The sequence below is a fragment of the Emiliania huxleyi genome (assembly GCF_000372725.1).
Source record: "Emiliania huxleyi CCMP1516 unplaced genomic scaffold EMIHUscaffold_104, whole genome shotgun sequence".
Lineage (NCBI taxonomy): Eukaryota > Haptophyta > Isochrysidales > Noelaerhabdaceae > Emiliania > Emiliania huxleyi.
The window spans coordinates 1-22,218 of record NW_005202176.1 but is presented as its reverse complement, the minus strand read 5'-3'; the positions used below and the strand labels follow the sequence as shown (position 1 = coordinate 22,218).

Genomic DNA, 22,218 nt, shown 5'->3' with positions numbered 1-22,218 from the left:
CGACTCTCCGCCTCTCAGCTCACCACCTCGCCTTCTCTGTCGCTCTCCTGGCCCAGGCCCATCAGTATCAGGTCTGAGCTGTCCCAAACCGCACTTACCTCGGGTCTTCAAGCTCACACCGGCTCGTGATGCCACGGAGAGGGCTCCGAGATTGTCCCCGGTGGACCCCATCCGAGCCGATTGCGAGGGCATTACGGAGGTCATTGTCGGCGCCATCGACTGTGAAATGTCCCGACCCACAGCCCTCATGCACTAGGCTCATGGATGCAGTCATAATATGTAGGCCTTGTCTCCCGAAGTTTGGAGCAATAGCCGCAAATAGTACTTTTTGGCACTTCATCGCGACACGTCCAGGTGCCGACAAAGCGGCTTCCCAGCTCACCACCTCGCCTTCTCTGTCGCTCTCCTGGCCCAGGCCCATCAGTATCAGGTCTGAGCTGTCCTAAACCGCACTTACCTCGGGTCTTCAAGCTCACACCGGCTCGTGATGCCACGGAGAGGGCTCCGAGATTGTCCCCGGTGGACCCCATCCGAGCCGATTGCGAGGGCATTACGGAGGTCATTATCGGCGCCATCGACTGTGAAATGTCCCGACCCACAGCCCTCATGCACTAGGCTCATGGATTCAGTCATAATATGTAGGCCTTGTCTCCCGAAGTTTGGAGCAATAGCCGCAAATAGTACTTTTTGGCACTTCATCGCGACACGTCCAGGTGCCGACAAAGCGGCTTCCCAGCTCACCACCTCGCCTTCTCTGTCGCTCTCCTGGCCCAGGCCCATCAGCAGCAAGTCTGAGCCGTCCCAAACCGCACTTATCTTGGGTGATGAAGCTCACTCTGGCTCATACCACGGCTCTGCAGCCTCACACACGCCCGTTTCAGCCACAGACACCGCCGGCACGCACTCCCACTTCACACACGCTCAAGCACAACCCCATCAAAGCACATCCCTGCTCAGAATGGGCAAGGGCTACCACCTGGTGACCCTGGTAGCCTCTGGCTCGCCACTGCACTCGGCTCCTCTGCAGCGGTCTCGGCTCTCGCCACGACAGCACGCCGACGGCAAGCTTTGACGCCCGTCTGGTGGACCTGCTGTGGCCACAGCCGCCCCTGACATGCATCTCGCACCATGACTCGACACCGGGCCCGCTCAGCTTGGTCGTGGCGGCGTGTGTGAAGGATGCGCGGCCGAGCCGCTGGCTGGCGCCGCTTGAGCGTCCGAGATGGCCGCAGCAGAGGCCACGCGTCGCGCCGCCGGCCAAGCCCAGCCTCTCCGCGGTCCAGTCGGTCAAGCTGGCGGGGCCGGCGAAGATTTCGGGGACGTGACCACAACTCGGGCAGCGACAGCGCGCTTGAGCTTAGCTTGTCCGACACCCCTCAAAATCGGGGTCATTTCAATAGGGCCCACCTTGGCCTTTAACGACATACAGCAGACAGGCAATGGTTCCGGAACTGATTAAAAGAAAAAAATCCCCTCGCGCTGGCTCGGCGACTCACGCGACCCTGAACTCAGTGCTGTCCACTGATCCCCATGCTCCCAACCTCGGCCCGACGCGCCCGATCCGGCCGCTGCCCGACCACGTCCATCCTCGCCACCCTCCTCGCGGCGTGCGGTGGCCTCATGCTCGTCATGGGCCCGCAGCCGGTCGAGCCGGACCTTCGTCCTCCCGAGCGGTTTGGCCGCTGGCTCCGCGATGTGGACGAGGTCGGCGAGGTCTTGTCGAGAGACTCCGACGCCGCCGATGAATCGCCATTGCCATCACCACCGCCACTGCCGTCACCTCCTCCACCTCCGCCACCGCCGCCGCCTCCGCCGCTGCCGCCTCCTCCCGATCGTTGCCACGTGATGGAGCGAACCGAGCTGTCCGGCGACGTGGTCCGCTGGGGCGCCGATCACAAGGTCTCCTCCGCCGCGGCCTGCTGCACCGCCTGCCTCGCAGAGGACCGCTGCTCCGTCTGGGTCTACTGCGCCGGACCGGCTTGCGGGGCGCAGGCGGGAGAGTGCTGGCTCAAGGCCCTCGCCGACCCGTTCAGCGACGTCGACCTCGTCCGAGGCCGCTCCGACCGGTGGACGTCGGGGACGCGGCTGCCTCCGCCTCCGGCCGGCGCCACTCCGAGTGAGATCTCGAGCGGCGCCGTCGCCTGCAGGGCGCAGCGCCGGCTGAGACTGTGAGGCTCTCTGCGCGGTATAGGCCGCGCCGTCCCTGCCTCGGAGGCGCACTTGCTGCTCCGGCTCGCGGACGGGCTGGGGAGCGTGCGGCTGCGGCTGCGGGACGGTTCGCCAAAGGCCAAGGAGTGGGTCCAGGCACACGTCAACGGCTGTGCAACGTTGCAAGTGCTTGCGCCGGTCGTGACCGCCCGTCCGCCGCCCGCCTGCAGGCGCTGGTCGATCAGCATGCCGACTGCCACGGGTGCACCTTTTACCGTGCCGAGGCGGTCCCTCCGCACTGGGGCAGCCCCGACTGGCCAGACACGTACGAGGGCGGCCGGTGGGGCCCGCCGTACGCGCTGGTGCAGGGCGGGCTCTCGGCGCGAGGCGCGGCGGAGCCTCCTCGCGTGCCGCGCGAGGACAACCCGGTGGTGCGGCGCGGCATGGCGGCGTGGGCTGGCGGTGGGAGTGGGCCCGCCTTCTTCATCGCGCTCGCCGATCATCCAGAGTGGGGGCGAGGGCACACGGTCTTTGCCGACGCCGTCACCGAGGACATAGCAGCGCTCGAGCGCATCCTCGCCCTCCCGACAAAGACAACTCCGGGCAAAATCCCGATCACGAACCTCGTCACGCCGGTGCCGTTCACACTTGAAAGGGTGTGAGCGTATTACTAAGGTGTGTTGCGTGTTTTCATTTTAGGCAAAATAAAAAATGATCACAGTGACCAGAGCTGGCAGCTGCACGAGCTCGTCTCCAGAGCGCATGCAGCTAGAGGGGTGTGAGCTCTATATATCGTATATGGCGCCGTGTGGGGGGCTGGGCCTGGGGGGCGTGAGCTGTGACTCGTGTGTGTCATGAAAGATGAGAGGGCAGATCACCTTCGAGGGGCGGGACAGGAGAAGGAGTGCAGTGTGCACCGCAATGTGAGGCGCATGCGCGCGCATACTGAACATAGTGCACAAACGGAGCGCCGCACGCGCGTCGCCTTGGCCAGCAGGGGGTAGCTCTAGCTGCCAGGTGGAGGAGGTGGTGAGGAGGCCTAGTCGAGGTCGGCGGCCATCATGCCGCCTGGGCTCTCGCGCGCCACCGGCTTGAGCGGCTCTGGCAGCAGCTGCGCCGTCGCCGCCTCGTGGAGCGCGAGCGCGTCGACCAGAGCCGAGGGCGACGCTGGCTGCGTGGGTGCCTTGGAGAGTGCGGACGCCTCGGCCGGCAGGAACGACACCAGCGGCTCGAAGGCGCCCGAGGCGAGGCTTGCCATTTGAGGCGACGCCGTGCTCGCGGCGGCGGCGAGGGCGGCGACGACAGCCGGCCAGCCGCCCGCGGCGTGCACTCGGCCAAAGTCGCCATCGACAAGCTCAACGAGGGCGAGCGAGAGAGCGAGGCGCGCCTCCTCCCGCTCGGCGGCGAGGAGCGCCGCGGCGACGGCGCGGACGTTGGCCGTGGTGCAAGCCGCCTCGCGCGCGGCGTCGTCCTTGAGGAGGGGCGAGAGGCTGCGCGCCACGACCAGCGCGTGCTCGTGCTCGCCTTGGAGGAGCGGCAACAGCGCCGGCAGCGCTCCGGCGGCGGCGAGGCGGCCTGCGAAGCGCGGCTCGTCCGCCACCTCGACGAGCAGCGCGAGGGCGGGCGCGAGGAGGCCGCCCTCCCCATCGGCCTCCAAGCCGGCCGGGCGGCGGAGGAGGGCGACGTGGGCGGCTGAGGCGCCCGCAGCGAGGCTGGCGTGCTCGCGCGAGAGCGCCCAGAGCGTCGCGCAAACCAGGAGCAAATCGCGTCCGTTCGCAAGCGAGTCGCGACCGCCAGGAGTCTCTAGCGTGGCGGCGGCGGCGCGCGCGGCGGCGAGGACGATCGCCTTGGACGACTGTGACAGCGCGCCGATCAGCGGTGCCCAGCCAGCCTCGGTGTAAGCGAGACCCCAGTCACCGCCGACGAGGGCGTCGAGCGCCACCAAGAGAGCCAGGCGCGTGTCCGAGCTGCCGATCGCCTGGAGGGCGCCGCTCAGCGCCGCGACGCCGCCGGCCGCCCGAGCCGCGCCGCGCGACGCCTCGTCGACGAGGAGCGGCGTCATCGCGCTCGCGATGGCGTGGACGCGAGGCTCGTCGGCCAGGGCGGTCTGCCCGAGGAGCCGGGCGAGGCTGGCGCCGCCGCCGGCTGCCGCGAGGCCCTCGGCAAACAGGGGCAGCCTCGCCAGGGCTGCGACGGCGCCCGCCGCGGCGGTGCGGATCTCGAGGTCGAAATAGTCGAGGAGGCGGACCGCGGCGGCGGGAGCGCCAGCGGCGAGCATGTCGGCGATGCAGTGGTGCGGCACAGCGGCGGGGTCGGCCGAGAGGTTGACGATGGCCGTGAGCGCCATGCGGAGGAGGTGCGGCTCGCTCTCGCCGAGGAGAGCGCAGAGCCTTGGCGCCGCGCCCGCCTCCAGCAGAGCCGCCGGCTCCACAAAGGAGACGTTCGCGACGGCGGAGAGGGCGACGGCGCGCGCCCGCGGGTCCAACGCGCGGGCAGGGTCGAGCGAGTGGCAGAGCGGCCGCAGTGCTCCCCAGCCAGACAGCTGTGAGCGGAACCGCTCGTCGGCCGCCAGATGGGCGAGCGCCTGCAGCCCGTGCACCGCCTCGTTGGCGTCGCCGCTGTCGGCGGCCGCCACGAGCAGCGGCGGCGCTCCGACTGCGGCGAGTGCCTGGCGGCCAGGCCCCTCCAGAGCGGCGCGTGACAGGAGGGAGAGGAGGCCGGCGCGCTGCGATGGCGGGAGCCCTCCCTGCAGCAGCGGCGCGACGAGCCGGTGGAGGTCGTCGGGCCCGGCGAGCGCGTCGGTGGGAAGCGCTCCGAGCGCGCAGAGGTTGGAGAGGACCGAGATGGCGAGCTCGCGGACGTGCGGCTGGCCCACCAGGCTGCAGAGCGTCGCGAGCGCGCCCGGCTGCTGCGCGATCGCCACGGCGTGCACCGCCGACTGCGACAGCTGAGCAAGCGTGTGGAGCGTCTGGTCGGTCGCGCCGCGGCTGAGCGTCTCGCACAGCATCGCGATGCCGCCGGAGGCGACCACCTCGCCCGCGTTCTGCGGGGCGAGCGACGAGAGCAGCATCATCGCGCTGGAGCGGGCGCGCTCGTCGTCGGTGCCGGTGAGCGCCACGATGGACGGCATCGCCGATGTGTTTCGCACGGCGCGCTGCACCGCCGCGGGGTCGGTCGAGTTGACCGAGCAGAGGCAGTCGATGGTCAGGCGCGCCTCCTCCTTGCCGCGAGCCGCGTCGCCGCCGCCCCACCCCTTTGCGACGCCAGAGGCGTGGATGAGGGCCACACAGAGCGTCTCGGCGGCGCCAGCGGCGAGCAGCGCGCGGGCGCCTTGGGCAGAGGAGAGGAGCTCCGAGATGAGCCTGAGCGCGATAGAGCGGCTCTCGGCGGGCGCTGCTGATGAGAGCAAGCCGAGCAGCGTGGGCGCGGCGCCCACGCCGGCCACCTGCGCCGCGCAGTCGCCGCTGCAGAGCGCGAGGAGGAGGCGAAGGGCGGCGCGCTGGACGCCCTCGATCGGCGATGAGAGCAGCGGCGCGGCGTAGAGCACGGCCCCAGACTCGAGCAGGGGCGCGTGATGCGCCTCCCCAGCCGAGGCGAGGGCGTCGCACAGCGGCTGCTGCACCCGCGGCTGCGACGAGCTCCCAAGCGCGTCGAGCAGCCTCAGCGGGGTTGGGTCTGAGGCGGGCGCCGTGGCACAGTAGGCGCGCAGCCCCTGCGCGACCTCCTCGCGCTCCGCCGGCGGAGTCCGCTCGTTGCGCAGGAGCGCGAGCATGCCTTGCGGGGACGACTTGTCGGTGGCCAGGGCCGCGGCCGCCGAGGGGAAGTTGCGGACCGGCGAGCCGGTGGGCGGCGGTGGCGAGATGGAGGGAGAGGGTGAGGGGGAAGGGGAGGCACGGCTGCCGCTGTCACCCCCCTGCGCGGCACCAAAGACACCGAGCTTGCGGAGCTCCTTGTTCATCTTGTGTACGGCGCCCTTGCCCTTCTTTGTCGGAGTCGGGCCGCGACTCGCCGCCTCGGCAGCCTCGGCCGCCTCGGCGACAGCGAGTGCCGCTGCCGCGTCGGGGTCCAGGCCGCCTCGAGCTTCTTGCCGGGCTGATCCACGGTTGCTGCTTCTAAAGCTGCCGCTGCGGCCGGACGGTACAAGCCCAGCCGACATCTCCTTTGGAGTCTTCTTGCCCGACGACGCGGCCTCATTTGGACGCGTCCACGAGGTGCTCTGGGTGTTGAAATCGACGTAGTACCTGCGGCCGGTTGCAGGGTCGAAACGCTCCTCCCAGCCAGCCGGCAACGGCGCCTCACCGAGGTTGGATGAGCGTCGCCGGAGGAGAGTCGGAGCCGCCTCCGCCGTCTGCTGCTTGAGGCCGGCCAGGACCTCGGCCGCAGGAACGCCGGCAGAGAGGAGCGAACGCGCTTCCGGCGTGTCGAGAAGGTCAGAGTCGGTGGGCATCTTGCAAGCTCTGCGAAGGACACGGCAAGGCGTCTCCCTCCGGAGGGCACTTCCGCTGGTTTTTTTTCGAGTTTTTCTTTTCTTTTGAGCTTGGCCTTCGATGTTATGAAAAACAAACGCAAGGCGGACACACACACATCGCTCTCGGGCCCACAGACATCCCGCACACCCGCCGCCCCCGCGCGCGCCCCACCCCGGCCGGGAGAAAGGGGAGTGACAGTTTGGGGCCGACTGCACGCTAAAGGCTACACGCTCGCACACCACTTGCAGAGTGGCTCTCCCGGGCGCTCAGCCCACGGCGGAGGCACGCCAGGCCCCGGGCAGCCGGCCGTCACTCGCCTAAGCGCCTAAGCGGCCTAAGCGGGGGGGTGCTTACTGCTTAGGGTGCTTAGGCGCTTAGGCGGCCCTTGCGAGCGTGGCGGCGTGGTGGTATCGTAATACAAGTGACTCCGATGACACACATGATGCTCTTGCTAGTGTCATTGCTCAGAGAGCAGCCTCACCGCGTCGAAAGTCTACCACTGGCCCTGGTCGCACACCGCCGCTGAGCTGTGATCACATTATTGCACCGTTTCGCTCGAACGCGATCCACGTGGGGTCACTATGGAGCCCAACGAGACGACCCTTGTGGAGCAGCTTGCCCTTCTCAACGATGTAGAGGGCGTCTCCAACGCCATCGACAGCATGACGGCCCCATTTTGAACAACATGACCGTCACGTACTACGTGGCTCAGTCCGGCGGCAGCAAGGCCAGGAGGCGCATTCCGTGCAGCGGCGACCGGCCAAACAAGCTTGCTTGCGCCCTCGAGGCCAAGCGGCGCGTGCGCGTCGAGCTCGGTGATGCCGTCGTCGACGCCGCCGAGCAGCGAATGAAGGAGCGGCGCGCTGCCGAAGCCTCGTCATCCACAGAGCTGCCGAAGAATGCCTTCACGATGCTCGGCGCGACGCAGCAGCTGCAGGCAGCGCTGCGCGCCGCCGAGGTGCGCGCCGTGAGCGCCGAGCAAGCCGCCACGCGAGCCGAGGAGCAGGCCTCGCTCGCGTATGCCGAGGCGGTGCGCGAGCCGTTGGCGGCGCGGGAGGCGGCGTGGCTCGCGCACGAGGAGGCCAAGCAGGCGCTCGCGCGCCACCGCAAGCAGCAGAAGGTCGAGGCGCAGCCGACGCCAGCGCCCAAGGAGCCCGAGTGGCGTACGCGGCCGTACGCCAAGTACGGGACGGTAGAGCAGTGGCGGCACGAGGAGGGCATATGGTGGAAACTGCGGCGGGTGCGGCTCTCCGGCATGCCGGCTCGGCCGAAACAGAAGCTGCCGAGGGGCAAGGACGCGGACACCTTTGAGGAGTGGGCACCACCCGACGGCCGGGACAGCTTCATCATCAACGCGACGGAGCTGCGTGGCGTCAACTTTACGATGACCCCTACGGGTGAGCTCCCACCGCTGCAATCAGAACTGCGCCGCTCAAAGAGGGCACCAAAGGCTAAGGTGACGGCGCTACCAGGGGCGTTGCCACCGCCGCCGCCGCCACCCAAAGAGTACGCGATGGAGCCCGCGATAGACGATGCTATCCGAGGGCGCTGCTGGTGAGCGTGTCTTGATATATGTTGCGCATGAGTACAGTACTTGATGTGTACGGGTTAAATGTTGTTGAACTATGTACCAGGGCGTGAACTGCGTGCGATGTTACTGACTTCCGCTCTCCTCAAAGTGTCAAAATCCTCTTAGAAAATGACCCAAAATGGCTCAAATTCGTCAAAAATCGCTTCGCGGGGGCTCTGCCCCCGCCCCCCCGGCCGCTCGCCGCGGCAGGCTCAAAAAGGCACTAGGGACATGGCCACCCCGCCCTGACCCTGCAACCAGCCTCCCGGCGGTTTGGCTGTAGAGCCTCTACAACAAACTCTACAACAAAATCGCGCTCTACATCGCTCTACAACGGAGGCAGTTCGTCACGCAGCCGATGTAGAGCTCTACAGCTCTACAGCGCTCCAGAGCGCTCTACATCTCTACAGCTCTACAGCGCTCTACACTCTACATCCTCTACACCCTCCCTCAGGGTTCGGTAAACCGAGATGGCGCGCGCGTGACTGATTTCTATCCTCTGCTGTATATGTGAATAATGATTAATGTGTGTAAGAATGCGGCGAGATTCCCTCCGCTCCACGGCCTCAAGAGCTTTTTACCCATCTCAGAGAGGGTTTCGTTTTTATTTATTTATTTACGGCCTCAAGCTCACAGCCTCGCACGCTCACGCAGCTCCTCGCACCCCCCTGCGCCGGAGCTATATCGTGTGCGCTCGGCTAGGACTGTTGAGCTGCGCGGTGCACCTTGTAGATGGAGAACGACGCGTCCGCCCCCCACCCCTCGTGCTCGCGCGCAATCCGGCGGCACATCAGACAGTCTCTCCCGACTCGCTCGATCCGGCACCTGAGGCCGGCGGCGCCGAGGCTGGCGACAAAGTCGGCCTGCCGCGGCCGCCCGTCCGGGAGGACAAAGAGAGCGCACGGGTGGGAGTCGGCGGATCCGTTCGCCGCGGGGCGGAGCATGGCGCGCAGCAGCGCCGCGATCCGCGCGTGCGAGTGGTCGTAGACGATGTCGGAGCCGATGACGACGTCGAAGCTTCCGAGCAGGCCCTCGTAGCGGCAGAGCGGGCTGGCGGGCGGGAGGTGGGGCAAGGCGGCCACGTCCGCCTCGCAAAAGTCGCGAAAATCGACCAGCGCGGCGGCGGGCGCGGCGGGCGCGGCGCCGGCAAAGTTGAGCCGTATCGACTCCCCCAGGTTCCGCAGCACAGCCGGGTCGTAGTCGGACATTGTGATGCGGGCGTCGGGCAGTGCTCGCGCGACTGCGAGCCCAACCAGGCCGAGCCCGGCGCCGATCTCGAGAACCCGCGGGGTGCGGCAGCCCGCCGGCTGCAGCAAGCTCGGGTTCTCCAGCAGCCACGCCGACATGAGAAGGGAGGCGTCCCACAGCTTCCCGCCAATGCTACCCGCCACCTCCGCCGCCGCCGGGCGTCGAACGCGCAGCGAGAGCCACTGCTGCTGCTCATCCTCGCTCTCCTCAGCCTCCTGCTCAGACTCGTCGGCGGAAGCCGAGCCGGACCGGAGCGCAGCCGCGCGAGCGCACGCCTCCCGCCTCAGCAGCGCGGCGCCGGCAATCACGTCATCGACAGTCGCAACCTCGCTCGACGAGCTGCCCGCTCCGTAAGGGATGCGGACGAGGTCTTCGGAGGCGGCAAGCAGCGATGGCGGCAGCATGTGGGCCTTCCGTGAAGTTAAGCTGGACTGCTGCGCGGCTCACGGGCCGCGCCTTCGCGTTTGTCAAGCCACGTTTTCTTTGCTTTCCGAGGGGGGGTATCTCGAGGTTCTGAGGTGGATATCCTTTGGCCGCGTTGGGTAGCGAGGATTGGTGTGACGCGATCCACGCAGGCGTGTTTTCTGGCGGCCGACCGTCCAGTGCACGGAGTTGCCCCTTCTCCGACTGCCCCGCCCCCGGCTAGTTCCCGAGGTCGTCGGGTGTGACCCCTGCGTCCCCCGAGACCTAGCGCGGGTGGGTTAGAGGGGGCTCGCTGCAGGGAAGGGCTGTGTAAGAAGCCGATCCCCGTAGTCCGCCCCACTCCTCCCCATCGGGCCGCATGAGCGGCCACGCCTCGCAGGTTCGTATCTCGCGCCTGGGTCAGGCGCGCGGGGCATCCCCCGCCCGGGTCGCTCGACCAGCGATCCGAAGAGTGGCCGCTATGCGAAGGAAAGAGCAGGGCCCTCGGGGTACGCCTCGTCCGGCCCCCTCCCGAGGGGGGAAGGGAATTGCGGGGTCCCCACGGGCGCCTCTCTTCGGCCCTCCCAAGGGGGGGAGGGGAGCAAGGGGGTGGGGGGATCGGGGCGGGGGGGAGGTGTCTCGGATTTCGTGGGTCTAATACTTGCCTGTCGGGGAGGGGCCTCGCGCCAAGCGCAATTATTGCTGCCTGACCTCTTCCCCCCCTCCCTCGAGGCAGCGAGTAGGCAGCGAGAGGAGGTCTCGAGCGCCTATTTATGAAGGTATGTGAGATGGTGATGGGAATGGGTGGTCGGTCGGTCGGGCGGGCGGGCGGGCGGGCGGGCCGGCAAGCGGGGAGAGACGGGCGGATGGGGCGGGGCGGGCGGGCGGGGTGATCGGAGGAATCGTACCCACAATCAGCAGAAGCGGAGCAGCAGCAGCAGCAGCAGCAGCTGCAGCAGCAAGCAGCAGCCTGCTGCCGTTGTCAGCGCCGCGATCCGCCGCCGCGCCGCCGCGCCGCCGCCGCCTGCGCCGCCTGCGCTCGCCGCCGCCTCGTAGACGACCTCTCTCGCGCTCAAAGAGCCGCGCAGCGGGCTGCGAGGTGGAAGTCAAAGAGCCGCAGGGTGTCGAGACGGCCCGGAGACGGTCCCGCGTTGTTGCCCCGGTGCTGGCGCATCACTCCTCGGCCGCGAGGGGCCGGCTCCGCCGCTCAGCCGAGCAGCAGGAGCTCTGGCACAAGTTTGTCGACTAAGTGGTTGAGCAAAAAATCGGCGAGGAAGCGGCACCGGCGGTACGCCGGGACGAATCCGGACCGGTCACATTGTGCAGAACCGCGGCGGCGAGCCGCCGCGGGCCCACAGGAGGGCTGGGCGCCGCGGCACTAGACCGCGCTTCCAGTGGGGCGAGAGCCGCAGCCGACAACCAGCCGACATGGCAGTTGCTAACGGCGCGAACCCTTATTAAGGCGGCGGTATACACTCGGGGGCAGCAGCAGACCGGCAGTACAGTGGAGCTGGGTGGTGTGGTACTTATTTATTAATTATTAATCATCGGATGATAATAATTAATCATTAATCATCGGGCGGCGGCGCGGCGCGGCGGCGGGCGACACTGAACGAGCGGGGCGGCGTGACCATCAGCAGACGCCCAGGTCTCTAGCCATTGGAGCTCGGCAATGGTGGCGCCGTCCACCCTCCTCGACTCGAAGGGGCTGCCTTCCACCCGTAGCTGCTCAGGCCGGGGGAGGGGGGGAGACCTCCTCTTCCTCGCGGAACATGAACAGGCACCTACTTGCCCGGTCTTTGATGCAGAGCGGTGGTCGTGCCATCGGCGCTTCGTACACACACACACCTCGCCGCAACTAAATCTATCGCCGGCGCGCGAGCCGCGACTCGTTCCCGTCGGCTGGACTGTCCTCGTCGAGTGTGTGTCCGCAGAGGGGCGAGACGCACTCAGGGACGGTGCCGACGGGACGCGGCTCGAAGGGCGACTCCCGCGGAGGCACGGCTGGCACCCGTGGCGCGGGGCTCGTCTTCGAACACTGGCCATCTCGAGACATTCGCAAAGAACGCTAGCTACATGGGAGGGCTTCGTGAAGGATGGATTGAAAAACATTCGAACAAAGAAGAGGCGACGGGAGGAACCGGCAGAGGATGCAGTGACGTGACACACACACACACACACACACACACACACACACACACACACACACACACACACACACACACACACACACACACACACACACACACACACACACACACACACACACACACACACACACACACACACACACACCGCTCACCCACGCGCACCGGGCTAGAGCTGTCAAACGTTAAGAGCTGAACAGTGTTGCTAGTGTTAACAGTAACAACAGAACAACAGTTGGGCTCCCCAACAACAGTAGCTAACGTTAGGCCGGCTGAACAACAATAAGGAAGGCCTGGCAGTGACCCACGACGATCTCCAGCGTCCAGTGCGGGTAATACCCGAAAATACCCGGGAAAACCCAGGTATTTTCGGGTTTTACCCGGGTTTTTTGGCATTTTCTGCTTGCTGACCGCTGAACAACAGTAACAACAGTAACAAACAGTAACAGCATGGGCTGGGATGAACACTTGAACAACGTTAAGGATTTCAGCCAACAATAGTGCAACTGTTAGGCCCAAAGTTAACGTTTGACAGCTCTACACCGGGCCTTGCACTTTAAATGCCGTGGGGCTCCTGTCGTTAGACGTGGAGACGCGAGGGTTGCCCCCCCTTGCCCCACCACCTCGTGTGTGTGGAGAAGTTTACCTTACCCTTACCCTTACCTCTTCGAACAGACCAGGATTCATAGCTCTACTGGCAAACTTCTAGCTGACACGCAGGTCATGCAAAACGGGCCCCCTGAGTGTGACCGAAACGCGTACACCGGCACATTGTCGGCCGATGCGCGGCTCGCCGCCCACCCCACGCGGTCCCTAGGTGTTATATAGCATAAACACCGTCCGTGCAGGGCTCCTAGGCCATCACTGGGTCCACAGTGGACGGACACACAGCCTCAGCCGGCCCGGCGGGCTCCCGACCAGAGCCCGTCCGGAGGCCACAAACGGACACTCTACCGACCTTTACACCCCTAGACAACCCACCCCGACTAGCACACGGTGTCGGCCCGACCGCCCTGCGGCCCCAGCTACCAGCTGGCGCCGCTCGGCCCGGCTGGAGGCGACTGGGGCGCCCAAAATCGCGGAACCGGCGACGTCCTCCGGCCAGCAGCCGGATCGGGCGTCCGACCCGCCCCCTCGGCGACCCGAGATGGTCTCCCCGACCCCCGAGGCTTGGCACACCGCGCGAGGGGGGCAGCCCAGCCACCCTGCACCACCCAGGCCGGCCTCTGTGAGCCCAGGCGCGCCGTAGAGAGTGCCGACACGATGTCGACGATTTTGGCCTGCGAGACGGGGGCGAGGAGCGGTGTGAGGGCGCCATGTGCCCGGGCGACGGGCTACGGGGCCGCTACACGGGCCGCAGAGCTTACCAGCGCCGGCACGGTGGCGCTGGTAGCGATGGTACTGCTTGTGGCCGCCTTTGGCAGTACCTGACCGAGGGCTGACTCGCGACGGCGACGGGGCGGCGAGCCGGGTGGCGGGGTGCGGGGAGGAAGGAGGGGCGGGAGGCGGCGGCGGAGGCGTGCTCATCTCTGGCAGGAAGCCCGAGTAGACGGCGCCGCGCCGCTCCAGCATGCGGACGACGCGCCAGTACCGCCGCCACCGCAGCGTCGTCGCTGCCGCGCGCCGCCCGCGCCTCCGCCTTCGCGGCCGCCGCATCCTCCTTGCCCATGTTGACGAGCCGTGTGGCGACGCGCGCGCCCGCAGACTCGGCCTCGTCCGGCGACAGCATCGGCGCGCCGACCATGTCGCACAGGAGCTGCGCGAGCGCCTTCTTTTTGGACACCTTTCCCTTCAGGCCGGCTCCGTCGGCGGCGAAGAGCGCCTTAATGGCATCATCTGCACACTCCATCAGCTGGAAGGTGACCATTTGGGCGACCCGCGGCAGCCCCGGAGGGCTGGTACGCTTGGTCCAAGCCGAAGAAGATCGCCTCCGCACGCCTGAGCGCCTGGCGGGTCAGAAGCTGAGCCGTGCAGCGGGCGGCGATGTATGAGGCCAGAGAGGACAGGGCAGCACTCTCTGCCAGCTCTTTGGCCACGGTCGGCGCGCGGCCTACCGGGCCAGCACAGGCACAGCTCACGATACGACGCGAGTGCGGCGGGGTACGGGGCGATTCCACGGAGTTCTGCGGGCAAACGGCGGGCGCGCGCACCTGACGCCCAAACGACGCCGTTGACCCCACAGTACAGCTCAGAACCCGCTCGTACGGGATCGAATCCTCATCCGGACCACCCAGCCTCGGCTCCTTCCGGCCCGTTTGGCGTCCGGAGCTCGGGCCTTCGAGCGGCGTCGAGGTGAAGATCGGCGCAGCAGGGCTGTCTTCGCAAGCCATTGTCGCTGCTTTCAGTGTGCACCGCGGAATAAAACTCAATTTATTTTGCATGACCTGCGCGCGCCCCGTCGAGCTTACGGCGGGCGCGCTGCGGTCGCACGCCTACCCAAGTCGTGCAAGCCCCGCAGAGGTGCGGGCGAGAGGGCGGCCCGAGCCCGAAAGGGCCCGCCCTCGGCCTTGCTCTACATGGTAACGGATAAGAAGAGAAACACCCCCGGACCGGGACGCCGGCGGTCGAGTCGGGACACGCTGTGGTTCAGACGTCCCCCCCCCTCGACGCAGTCGAGTGACTGACATGAATAGGGAGGAGAAAGTGTCCCCCACATATCACCACAGACGCAGCACAGGCGGAGGGGCTCCAATCCTGTCCGCCGGGGCCTCGGCTAGATCTCCAGTGGGGAGTGCGAGGGCTGGATCGACTGCAGCGAGAGTGTGGGTTGTGGACCGTCGGGATAGCGTGTGGCGTAGATGTTCTCCTGGAAGTAGAGAGGCTGATGTCTCTCGCCCTGCAGGAAGGAGAAACTCGGACGGCAGAGTGAAAACTCCTCCCTGCGGCATGTGCGCAGAACGGGTTGCGCAATGTGCGGCATCGTGTTGAGGGCTCGGGAGGGCAACGACGGCAACGTTGCCGAGCTTGTACAGGGGCCTCAATCCTGTCCCCGATGGGGTGCGCCTCTCGCCGCGCGCGTAGCAGTCGGCGCGCGGGTTTTCGGGTTACCCGGCGGGTAGCCTCAGAGATGCGCAGAGCGAGATGCGGGTATCAGCAAACCAAGCCCTGGGCTTGGATGGGCGCGGCGAAGCCGCGGCGCAGTGGATAGCGTGAAGAACTCGAGATCGCTGGGATCTTGAGCCGCCGCTGCCACGTGCAAGCCCCGCAGAGGTGCGGGCGAGAGGGCGGCCCGAGCCCGAAAGGGCCCGCCCTCGGCCTTGCTCTACATGGTAACGGATAAGAAGAGAAACACCCCCGGACCGGGACGCCGGCGGTCGAGTCGGGACACGCTGTGGTTCAGACGCAAGTCATATGCCACGGCGTGCGATCTAGATTCAGCACACGCGCTTCTGCTCGCAAACACTCGTCCAATGAATTGTCGTCACCCATGAATGCTGGGGTCACCGCTGTGGTGGCCACTGCTGCCGGCGTCGCCCCCGCCCCTGCTCCAATGAGAGATGGGGTCGCGAGGGACTGGCAGAGGCGTTGGAGAGCGCCGTAGAGGCGGCGGCGGAGGCGACGGTGGAGGAAAAGGCGGTGGCGGAAGAGGCAGTGGCGGCGGCTGCCCTTCAGCTCGCGCAGCTATGCGAGCGTGTTGACTGTGAAGAGCGGGTGGCAGCCGTGCCGTCCCGCAGCGTCTCGTGCATCGGCAACAAGGAGAAGGAGGCAAACAGCTCGGCAGGGACGACCCATCTCGTGCATCGAGTCGACCTCGGCGCGCACACGCTTCTCGTCGAGCTGCCGCCGCTCGCGGCAGAGCGACTTGTGCGCAAAGCGGACGAACCACAGCGCGCCGAGCAGCAGCAGCACCCTGAGGACGATGCCCGTGAGAGCGATCGCCAGCACAAGCGCAATATCCCGCCGCGCCCTGTCGGTCTCGCCGTACACGTTCGCCCGCGGGATGATGGCGGTCTGGCACCAGCGGCCCGGCGCCGCGAGCGCCGGAAGCCCATACCCCTCCAGCCGGAAAGGAGTCACGTCAGACTGTCGCCGCGCTCGAGCTCGACCCGCGCAGATGGTGCCCGCCGTCGCCCTGCGCCTGCGCTGTCGCCGCCTTGACCTCCGCGAGCGCCTCTGCGAGCGGCGCCATCGACTCGGCGATGCAAAAGAACTCGTCGCCCACCGGCGTCGGACGCGCAGGCAGCGCCTCCGTCGGGCAGACGGTGCGCAGCGCTTTGACGGAGCACGCGTCCGGGCCGCACTCCTCAGCTGTGCCGTCCCGTCAGCCACCTCCTGTACAGCTCGCGCCCCACCTCCGAGCGGAGCGCCTCCGCTCCGCCGGCCGCCATGCCCGCTGCGCTCGCCTGCAGCTCGAGCGGCGTCATCCGCCCCTTGTCGCGCAGCGCCGGCTCGATGCGCTCGCGGAGGAGCGCCACGTCGAACTCCGGGTGCGCCTGGCAGCAGAGCGCATTGCGGTGGCGGCCGCAGACGAAGAGCTCGTGCCGCGCGGTCGGCGAGCAGCCGAGCAGGAGCGAGCCCGCCGGCATGCGCAGCACCTGCTCGCCGTGGCTCTGCAGCAGCCGGAGGGAGGCCGGGCCGCCCTCGCCAGCGCCGCCCGCTGGCGGCAGCGGCGACAGGAGCGCCTCCACGCTCGCACGCTCCTGCGGCGGGAACAGGCCGGCGAGGGCAGCCGCGTCGACGTCGATCGTCTCTGCGCCAAAGGTGAAGCTGCCGTCCGGGTTGGAGCCGACCTCGCCCCCGAGGGCGACCGCGACGGCCTGGCAGCCAAAGCAGCAGCCGACCAGGCGCACCCGCGGCAGCGCAGCGCACGCTCGGATGCACTCGAAGAGGCCCTCGAGCCAGTGCTGCTGCTGCGGGTCGACCGCGGAATAGTGGCTGCCCGTAATCAGCACGCCATTGTACTTGCCCGACTCGAGCTCCGCGCGGGTCGGGAACTCGCCCTTGTACGCGTCGAACCTTTGAAAGGCCGCAGGCGGGAGGCGCAGCGCGCCGGCGAATATTCGTAGCTGATCATTCCACTTGTCAGCATCCTCGGTGTTGATGTAGGCGATGCGTGGTTGCAGGCGCCGTCGCCGCCCGAGGAGGAGGATAACGGCGGCGGCGGCGGCGGCGGCGGCGACGGCCACAGCCGTCGAGGTCCTGACCGGCATGGGTCAGGAGCTGGCCAACTGTGGGAGGAGGGGTCGGTCTGCGTCGCTTCCGACAGAGAGGTCCGCCTGCCGCCCCGACCTCAGAGCACCGGGACCCGGCGGTTTGATCTCCGTCGATGTAGGGTACCAGCCCTGGGGCCAGGTTCGTTGTGAAGAGCTGGGGGGGGCGCGCCACCCAAGAGCCTAGGTAGGTGCGGATCGGCAAGAGCGCAATCGATCTTTTTCCCCTCTATCACCTTGGGTTCTGAGGGAGGGTGTAGAGGATGTAGAGTGTAGAGCGCTGTAGAGCTGTATGTAGAGATGTAGAGCGCTCTGGAGCGCTGTAGAGCTGTAGAGCTCTACATCCGCCGCGTGACGATGTGAGTCGCCTGTAGAGCGATGTAGAGGCGTTCTACAACGTGAAATCTCTACAACAAACTCTACATCATAAGCGGCGAACGAGGCACGGTCGCTTTCCGACATTGTCAACCGAGAATCGGCGCGCAGTTCATAAGGTGCATGGGTTCAACTTGAACGGCACCTACGTCAAGCACATCCACCGTGGAACAGTCGGACAGCATCAATGGCATCATCTTGCGAACAACACACGTATGGACCACCGGGCAGACCTGTTCCGTCGCATACGAGGAGGCTTGGCTTGGTGTGCGTGATGTTGGTGTTCGCTCGCTCCCTGTTATTTTGCGCGTTGTGCGCCCCCCCCCCCCCTTCTACGCGGGTGCGCCCACCGGCCTCTGCTAGGAACGCTTTATGTCGATGCAATCCTCACGCGCGCATATGATGGAGAGCTGCATGCCAACGCTAACAATGTCGCTCTTCGGACAAGAGAGGGAGCTGACGGAGATGCTCTTGTCGTACGGGCGAGCCCGCAATAAACGTGTACTACATACCAACGGACACACAAACGACTCGCTCTCTGGCCGGTCTATTTCTTTATTACGGCGGACCGTTTTTGTGTCGCGTGTTTGTTATGACCCCCCCCCCCCCCAATGAACACACCAGTGAGGGAGGGCGAGACGATCGAGGGGTCCCGTACCATGCGGAATCGACCCTATCCAGTGCTCAAGTGCTCAAGAAGAAAATTCACGGCAACCATTCACAGCACATTGTCTGGCCGAGTCAACCCGAGTGCTGGGGCGAGCCTCGGCCGGCGAGACTGCGTCAGCTGTTCCCACAGCAGGCTGGAAGTACCTCGCCAGGCTCGGCCGCGGATGCTCCTCGCACCGCTCCTCGGCCTGCTTCCCTGCCCTCCCACCCGGTGGGACGCGCTCGGCGAGCTGACGCCCGCGGCTCCACGCGACTTCCTCGCTGTCGTCACCGCGCCTCCTTCGCTGTCGCCGACTGCTGAGCGCGAGTGGCTCGAGCGGAACCGGGAGTGGCTCATGGATGAGCTCGGCGAGCACGGCGCGCTTCACTTCAAGGGCTTCCGCCTCCCTGCCACCTCGGCAGGCTTGCGCGACTTTTGTAGCGCGCTGCCTCTGGTTCCCTGCGCCGACCCTTTGGCGAGCGTCGGCGTCCGCTCCCTCCTCTCCGCGCCGGACGGAGTGTACGAGGCGGTCAACGCCGAGTCCCTCTCCAAGACCTTCATAGGGCTGCACAACGACGTGACGTACAAGCTGGCGGCTCCCTTCGCCGCCTTTGCGTGCTTCCAGCCCGCGAAGCTCGGTGGAGGCGACTTTCTGCTCGCGGACGGGCGGGCGGTGCTGGCCACCCTGCCTGCCGGAGTGCTGGCCACCCTGCGAGAGAGGCTGCTCTCAGTGCGGGTGGCGTCGATCCCCTTCGGATGGCTCGCGGACTTGCCGCTGCCGCCCTCCCTCCTCGCGGCGCTGCGCGGAGCGGCGCTGCGCGTCGTGGGCGCTATCCTCTCGGCCAAGGCGCTCGATCAGTATTACTACTATTCTATCATCTCTATTGACATTATCAGCAGTTAGTGTTTTATCCTCCTCTTCATCACTTCGAGTCGCCTAGCTGTGAACAGCGTCTCTTCACACCTCTAGCTGTGAACAGGTGCCGCTCGATCTGGCAGTCGCCTTCTCCGCCGACGAGCGGACGCTGCAGATCCTCGAGCAGCCGAAGGCGCCTGTCAACCGACACCCGGCCAGCGGCGCGCCAACCTTCTTCAGCAGCCTGCACTCGCAGTCGGCGTACCTGCAGCGGCGGCGGGCGGGCGGCGGCGCGGCGGGCGGCACCTTCGAGGGCGTGGACGTCTTTTACGGCGACCTTTCTCCCCTCGAGCCGGCGCTGCTCGAGGCTGTCGACGAGGCGGTGGGGAGGCACGTGGTGCGGGTGCCGATGGCGACGGGCGAGGTCGTGCTGCTGGACTCGTACCAGGCGCTGCATGGACGGGACTGCTTCGAGGGCAGGCGCGAGCACGGAGTGGTGTGGCTCGACGAGGAGAGAGGAGAAAGATTGACTTGCGCTGCTCTCTCATCAAAATCGTGCGTGAGACAGATCGTTTGAAAGTACGTTGCTGAATTGCTGAACGGAGCCCAGCACTTCTCGGGGGAATCTCGGCGGAAAATTATCTCGGGGGGATCTCGCTGATAAAGCCGTAGATCGTGCGACTCTCCACTGACGACAACAGTCAACACGACTCAGCTGTGCCAGTCCACAGCCGGCACTCTACACACAGCGTGAAACTCACTAGACAGCTAGAGCAGGAGCGTGACGGAATCACATCCTACTCCGTTTCTTACTCCGTGAGCTCCTACCCCGTCAGCGTCACTCCGCAGAGGTCGAGGAAATGTGCGAGCGTTTCCGCCTTGTGCCGCGCAGGGTCGCGCCCGAGCTTAATCTGGTTGACGAGACTCACATAGAGCGCCTCGTTTTGGGGACAGAGCTTGCGCACAGCCTTGACCCGCTGCACCTACGGTTGCAATCCTCGCCTATGTGGTGCCTGGCTTAGCCGTTAGCGTCTCTGCAGCCTCGGCTGCGCGGGCGACCAGTTTGTCGTGGTATGCGCGCAGTGCGTCCACTCCGGCGACCGTGACGCTCGCAGGTGGGGAAGCCGCCGCCGGCCCAGTGAGCATTGCCACCTGGAGTTCCTCAAAAGCATCGCCGGCGCCGCCGCGTCCACCGCCGCCGCCACCGCCGCCTCTTCCACCGCGTCCACCGCGTCCACCGCCTCCTCCGTCGCCGCCGCGCCCTCCTCCGCCTCCGCCGCGCCCTCCTCCGCCAGCCGCGGGCGCGTGGAAAGTAGACGACGCCGCTGCGCCGGAGCCCTCGTCGGAGCCGTCACCACCCAAGCGGCGCAGTGACGTCGGGGCGTAGTCCGGCGTGGCCATCAACAGCTCCCGCATCACAGTCTCGGCCTCCACCGCCGCCGCCCCTCCTCCATAGACCTCGAGCAGCCGCTCGTGCTGCGCCACCGACCCGTCCCACCTCCTCGTCACCGTCCTCCCCCCTTCCAGACGCCGAGCCTCCTCCTCCGACGTCTCAACGTGCATCTTGAGGCCCGTCCGTGTCATGATATTCCGGATCATCTCGCCCCGCGATGACAGCAGCGACGTGACGCAGCTCTTGTGTATAGCGAACGTCGTGCTCGCGCGACTGGGCCTAGCCACCACCTGCCAGCTGTCTTCTGCCGCCGCCGCCGCTTCTCGCTCCGTCGTGCCCCGGTCGGCCCCTGCCGCGGCGGTCCCCGGCGCCATGCTCATCGCGGCGTCCTCCGAACCGGCCATGCTCATCGCCGCCAGCTGAGCCTCGACTCGAACTTGAGCTGCTTCCAGCTCTCTCCTCTCCTCCCTCGCCGCCCTCTCCCTCGCCTCCGCCTCCCTCGCCTCCGCCATACGCGCTCTCATCTGCTCGGCCAGCTCCGCCTGCGCTGCCTTTGCGGTTGCCTCCGTCTCCTGCACCGCCGCCCGCCGCGCCGCCAACTGCCTCGCTTCCTCTGCTGCAGCCGCTCTCGCCGCTTCTCTCGCCGCCGCCTCCGCATTCTCCTGCTGCCACCTCGCAGCCTCGCTCGCCGCTGCTTGCGCCTCTGCCGCCGGCGCCCCGGCGTCGTCGGGGAACAGATGCTTCTCCAGCAGCTCGACTTGTGCCTGTACACGGAGGCCCTGGGCGGTGATGTCGGCAAGTCCGAGCGCCTTCAGTGCAGCAGCTGCCCTGGGGATGATTCCCTTTGGAGTGACCTCGATACCGCGGCTCAATAGCTCGCTGCACACTCTGTCCAGTCGTGTCGTCAGCGGTGCAGGCTTTGACAGCGGTGGAGCGCCGCTCGCAGCACCGGCGGGGAGCTCCGGCGACCAAGGCTCGTGCTCCGGCGACGTTGACAGAGGCTCGGGCACTGCCGATGGAGTCGGCTCAGGCAGCGGCAGTGTTGGAGGCGGCTCGTGCGCCCGCTCAGCCAGGAGCGTGCGGACGACACCCTCCAAGTAGCACACGCGTTTCTCGAGGGCCTCTCGCGCTCGCCTCTCGCGGTCAAGCTCCGCACGGAGCGAGGATTGGTCGTCCTCTCGCATCTCCGTGTGGGGGAACGCGCGGGCGAGCGAATATACGCGGGAACTGGTTCGGCGGCAGCTTTCAGGGAAGTTGTTTCCTGTGGTGGTGGGGTGTTGTGCGAGGGTGCCTAACCATGAACAACGCGGGTCGAAGATTTGTTTTATCGTTTTTCAATGCGCCCTTCGCTGTTCATTTGCGAGATATTCTCCCGCCGTTCTCTCGCCATTCTTCCTGGCAGTTTAATTAAGTAAGGCAAGCGTGCCTTATCCTGGCTGGGTCCGGCGTGGTCGGGAGCCCTCGACTCCTCGGCGAGCTTTCCTGCCTCAATGTACAATGACATTGCAACAATGAGTGCGTCTTACTTAGCCCTTAGCTGTCGAGAGCACGTCTTGAGCACTTGAGCACTGGATAGGGTCGATTCCGCGTGGTACGGGACCCCTCGATCGTCTCGCCCTCCCTCTCTGGTGTGTTCATCGGGGGGGGGTCATAACAAACACGGTACAGGATCGAGGTGCACGCTGCCGAAGCAGTGTCGTCCCCCCTCTCCCCGACGGCGATGGCGGTGTGACCGATCGAGCTACAAGAGAAGCTTGTTCAGCAGGATCCGGGGTGCTATCTATCGGCACCATTTCAAGTTGCCGCCGCCG

At 66.6% G+C, this 22,218-nt stretch overlaps 5 protein-coding genes across 5 annotated transcripts; 2 read left to right on the top strand and 3 right to left on the bottom strand.

Annotated features, from left to right (window-relative positions):
- Positions 1–1,845: 1,845 nt before the first annotated feature.
- On the top strand, positions 1,846–2,856 carry EMIHUDRAFT_222563 (hypothetical protein; the record flags this gene model as incomplete). Its single annotated transcript, XM_005792857.1, has 4 exons — positions 1,846–2,116; positions 2,192–2,298; positions 2,379–2,783; positions 2,848–2,856. The coding sequence occupies 4 exons, from the start codon at positions 1,846–1,848 to the stop codon at positions 2,854–2,856; spliced, it is 792 nt and encodes a 263-aa protein (XP_005792914.1).
- EMIHUDRAFT_439600 (hypothetical protein) lies at positions 2,815–6,610 on the bottom strand. The gene has a single exon (XM_005792856.1). It carries the CDS (start codon positions 6,593–6,595, stop codon positions 3,188–3,190), a length of 3,408 nt encoding a protein of 1,135 aa, XP_005792913.1. The 5' UTR covers positions 6,596–6,610; the 3' UTR covers positions 2,815–3,187.
- Positions 6,611–8,885: 2,275 nt separating this feature from the next.
- EMIHUDRAFT_108433 (hypothetical protein) lies at positions 8,886–9,839 on the bottom strand (the record flags this gene model as incomplete). The annotated part of the gene is made up of 1 exon (XM_005792855.1): positions 8,886–9,839. The coding sequence occupies one exon, from the start codon at positions 9,837–9,839 to the stop codon at positions 8,886–8,888; it is 954 nt and encodes a 317-aa protein (XP_005792912.1).
- Positions 9,840–12,970: 3,131 nt separating this feature from the next.
- Positions 12,971–14,321, bottom strand: EMIHUDRAFT_454201 (hypothetical protein; the record flags this gene model as incomplete). The annotated part of the gene is made up of 7 exons (XM_005792854.1): positions 14,180–14,321; positions 13,999–14,107; positions 13,675–13,922; positions 13,352–13,411; positions 13,196–13,264; positions 13,070–13,117; positions 12,971–12,997 (listed from the first exon to the last, which is right to left on the bottom strand). The coding sequence occupies exons 1-7, from the start codon at positions 14,312–14,314 to the stop codon at positions 12,971–12,973; spliced, it is 696 nt and encodes a 231-aa protein (XP_005792911.1). The 5' UTR covers positions 14,315–14,321.
- A 4,021-nt stretch (positions 14,322–18,342) lies between these two features.
- On the top strand, positions 18,343–19,591 carry EMIHUDRAFT_222557 (hypothetical protein; the record flags this gene model as incomplete). The annotated part of the gene is made up of 3 exons (XM_005792853.1): positions 18,343–18,894; positions 19,139–19,213; positions 19,382–19,591. 3 exons carry the CDS (start codon positions 18,343–18,345, stop codon positions 19,589–19,591), a joined length of 837 nt encoding a protein of 278 aa, XP_005792910.1.
- Between the last annotated feature and the right edge of the window lie 2,627 nt (positions 19,592–22,218).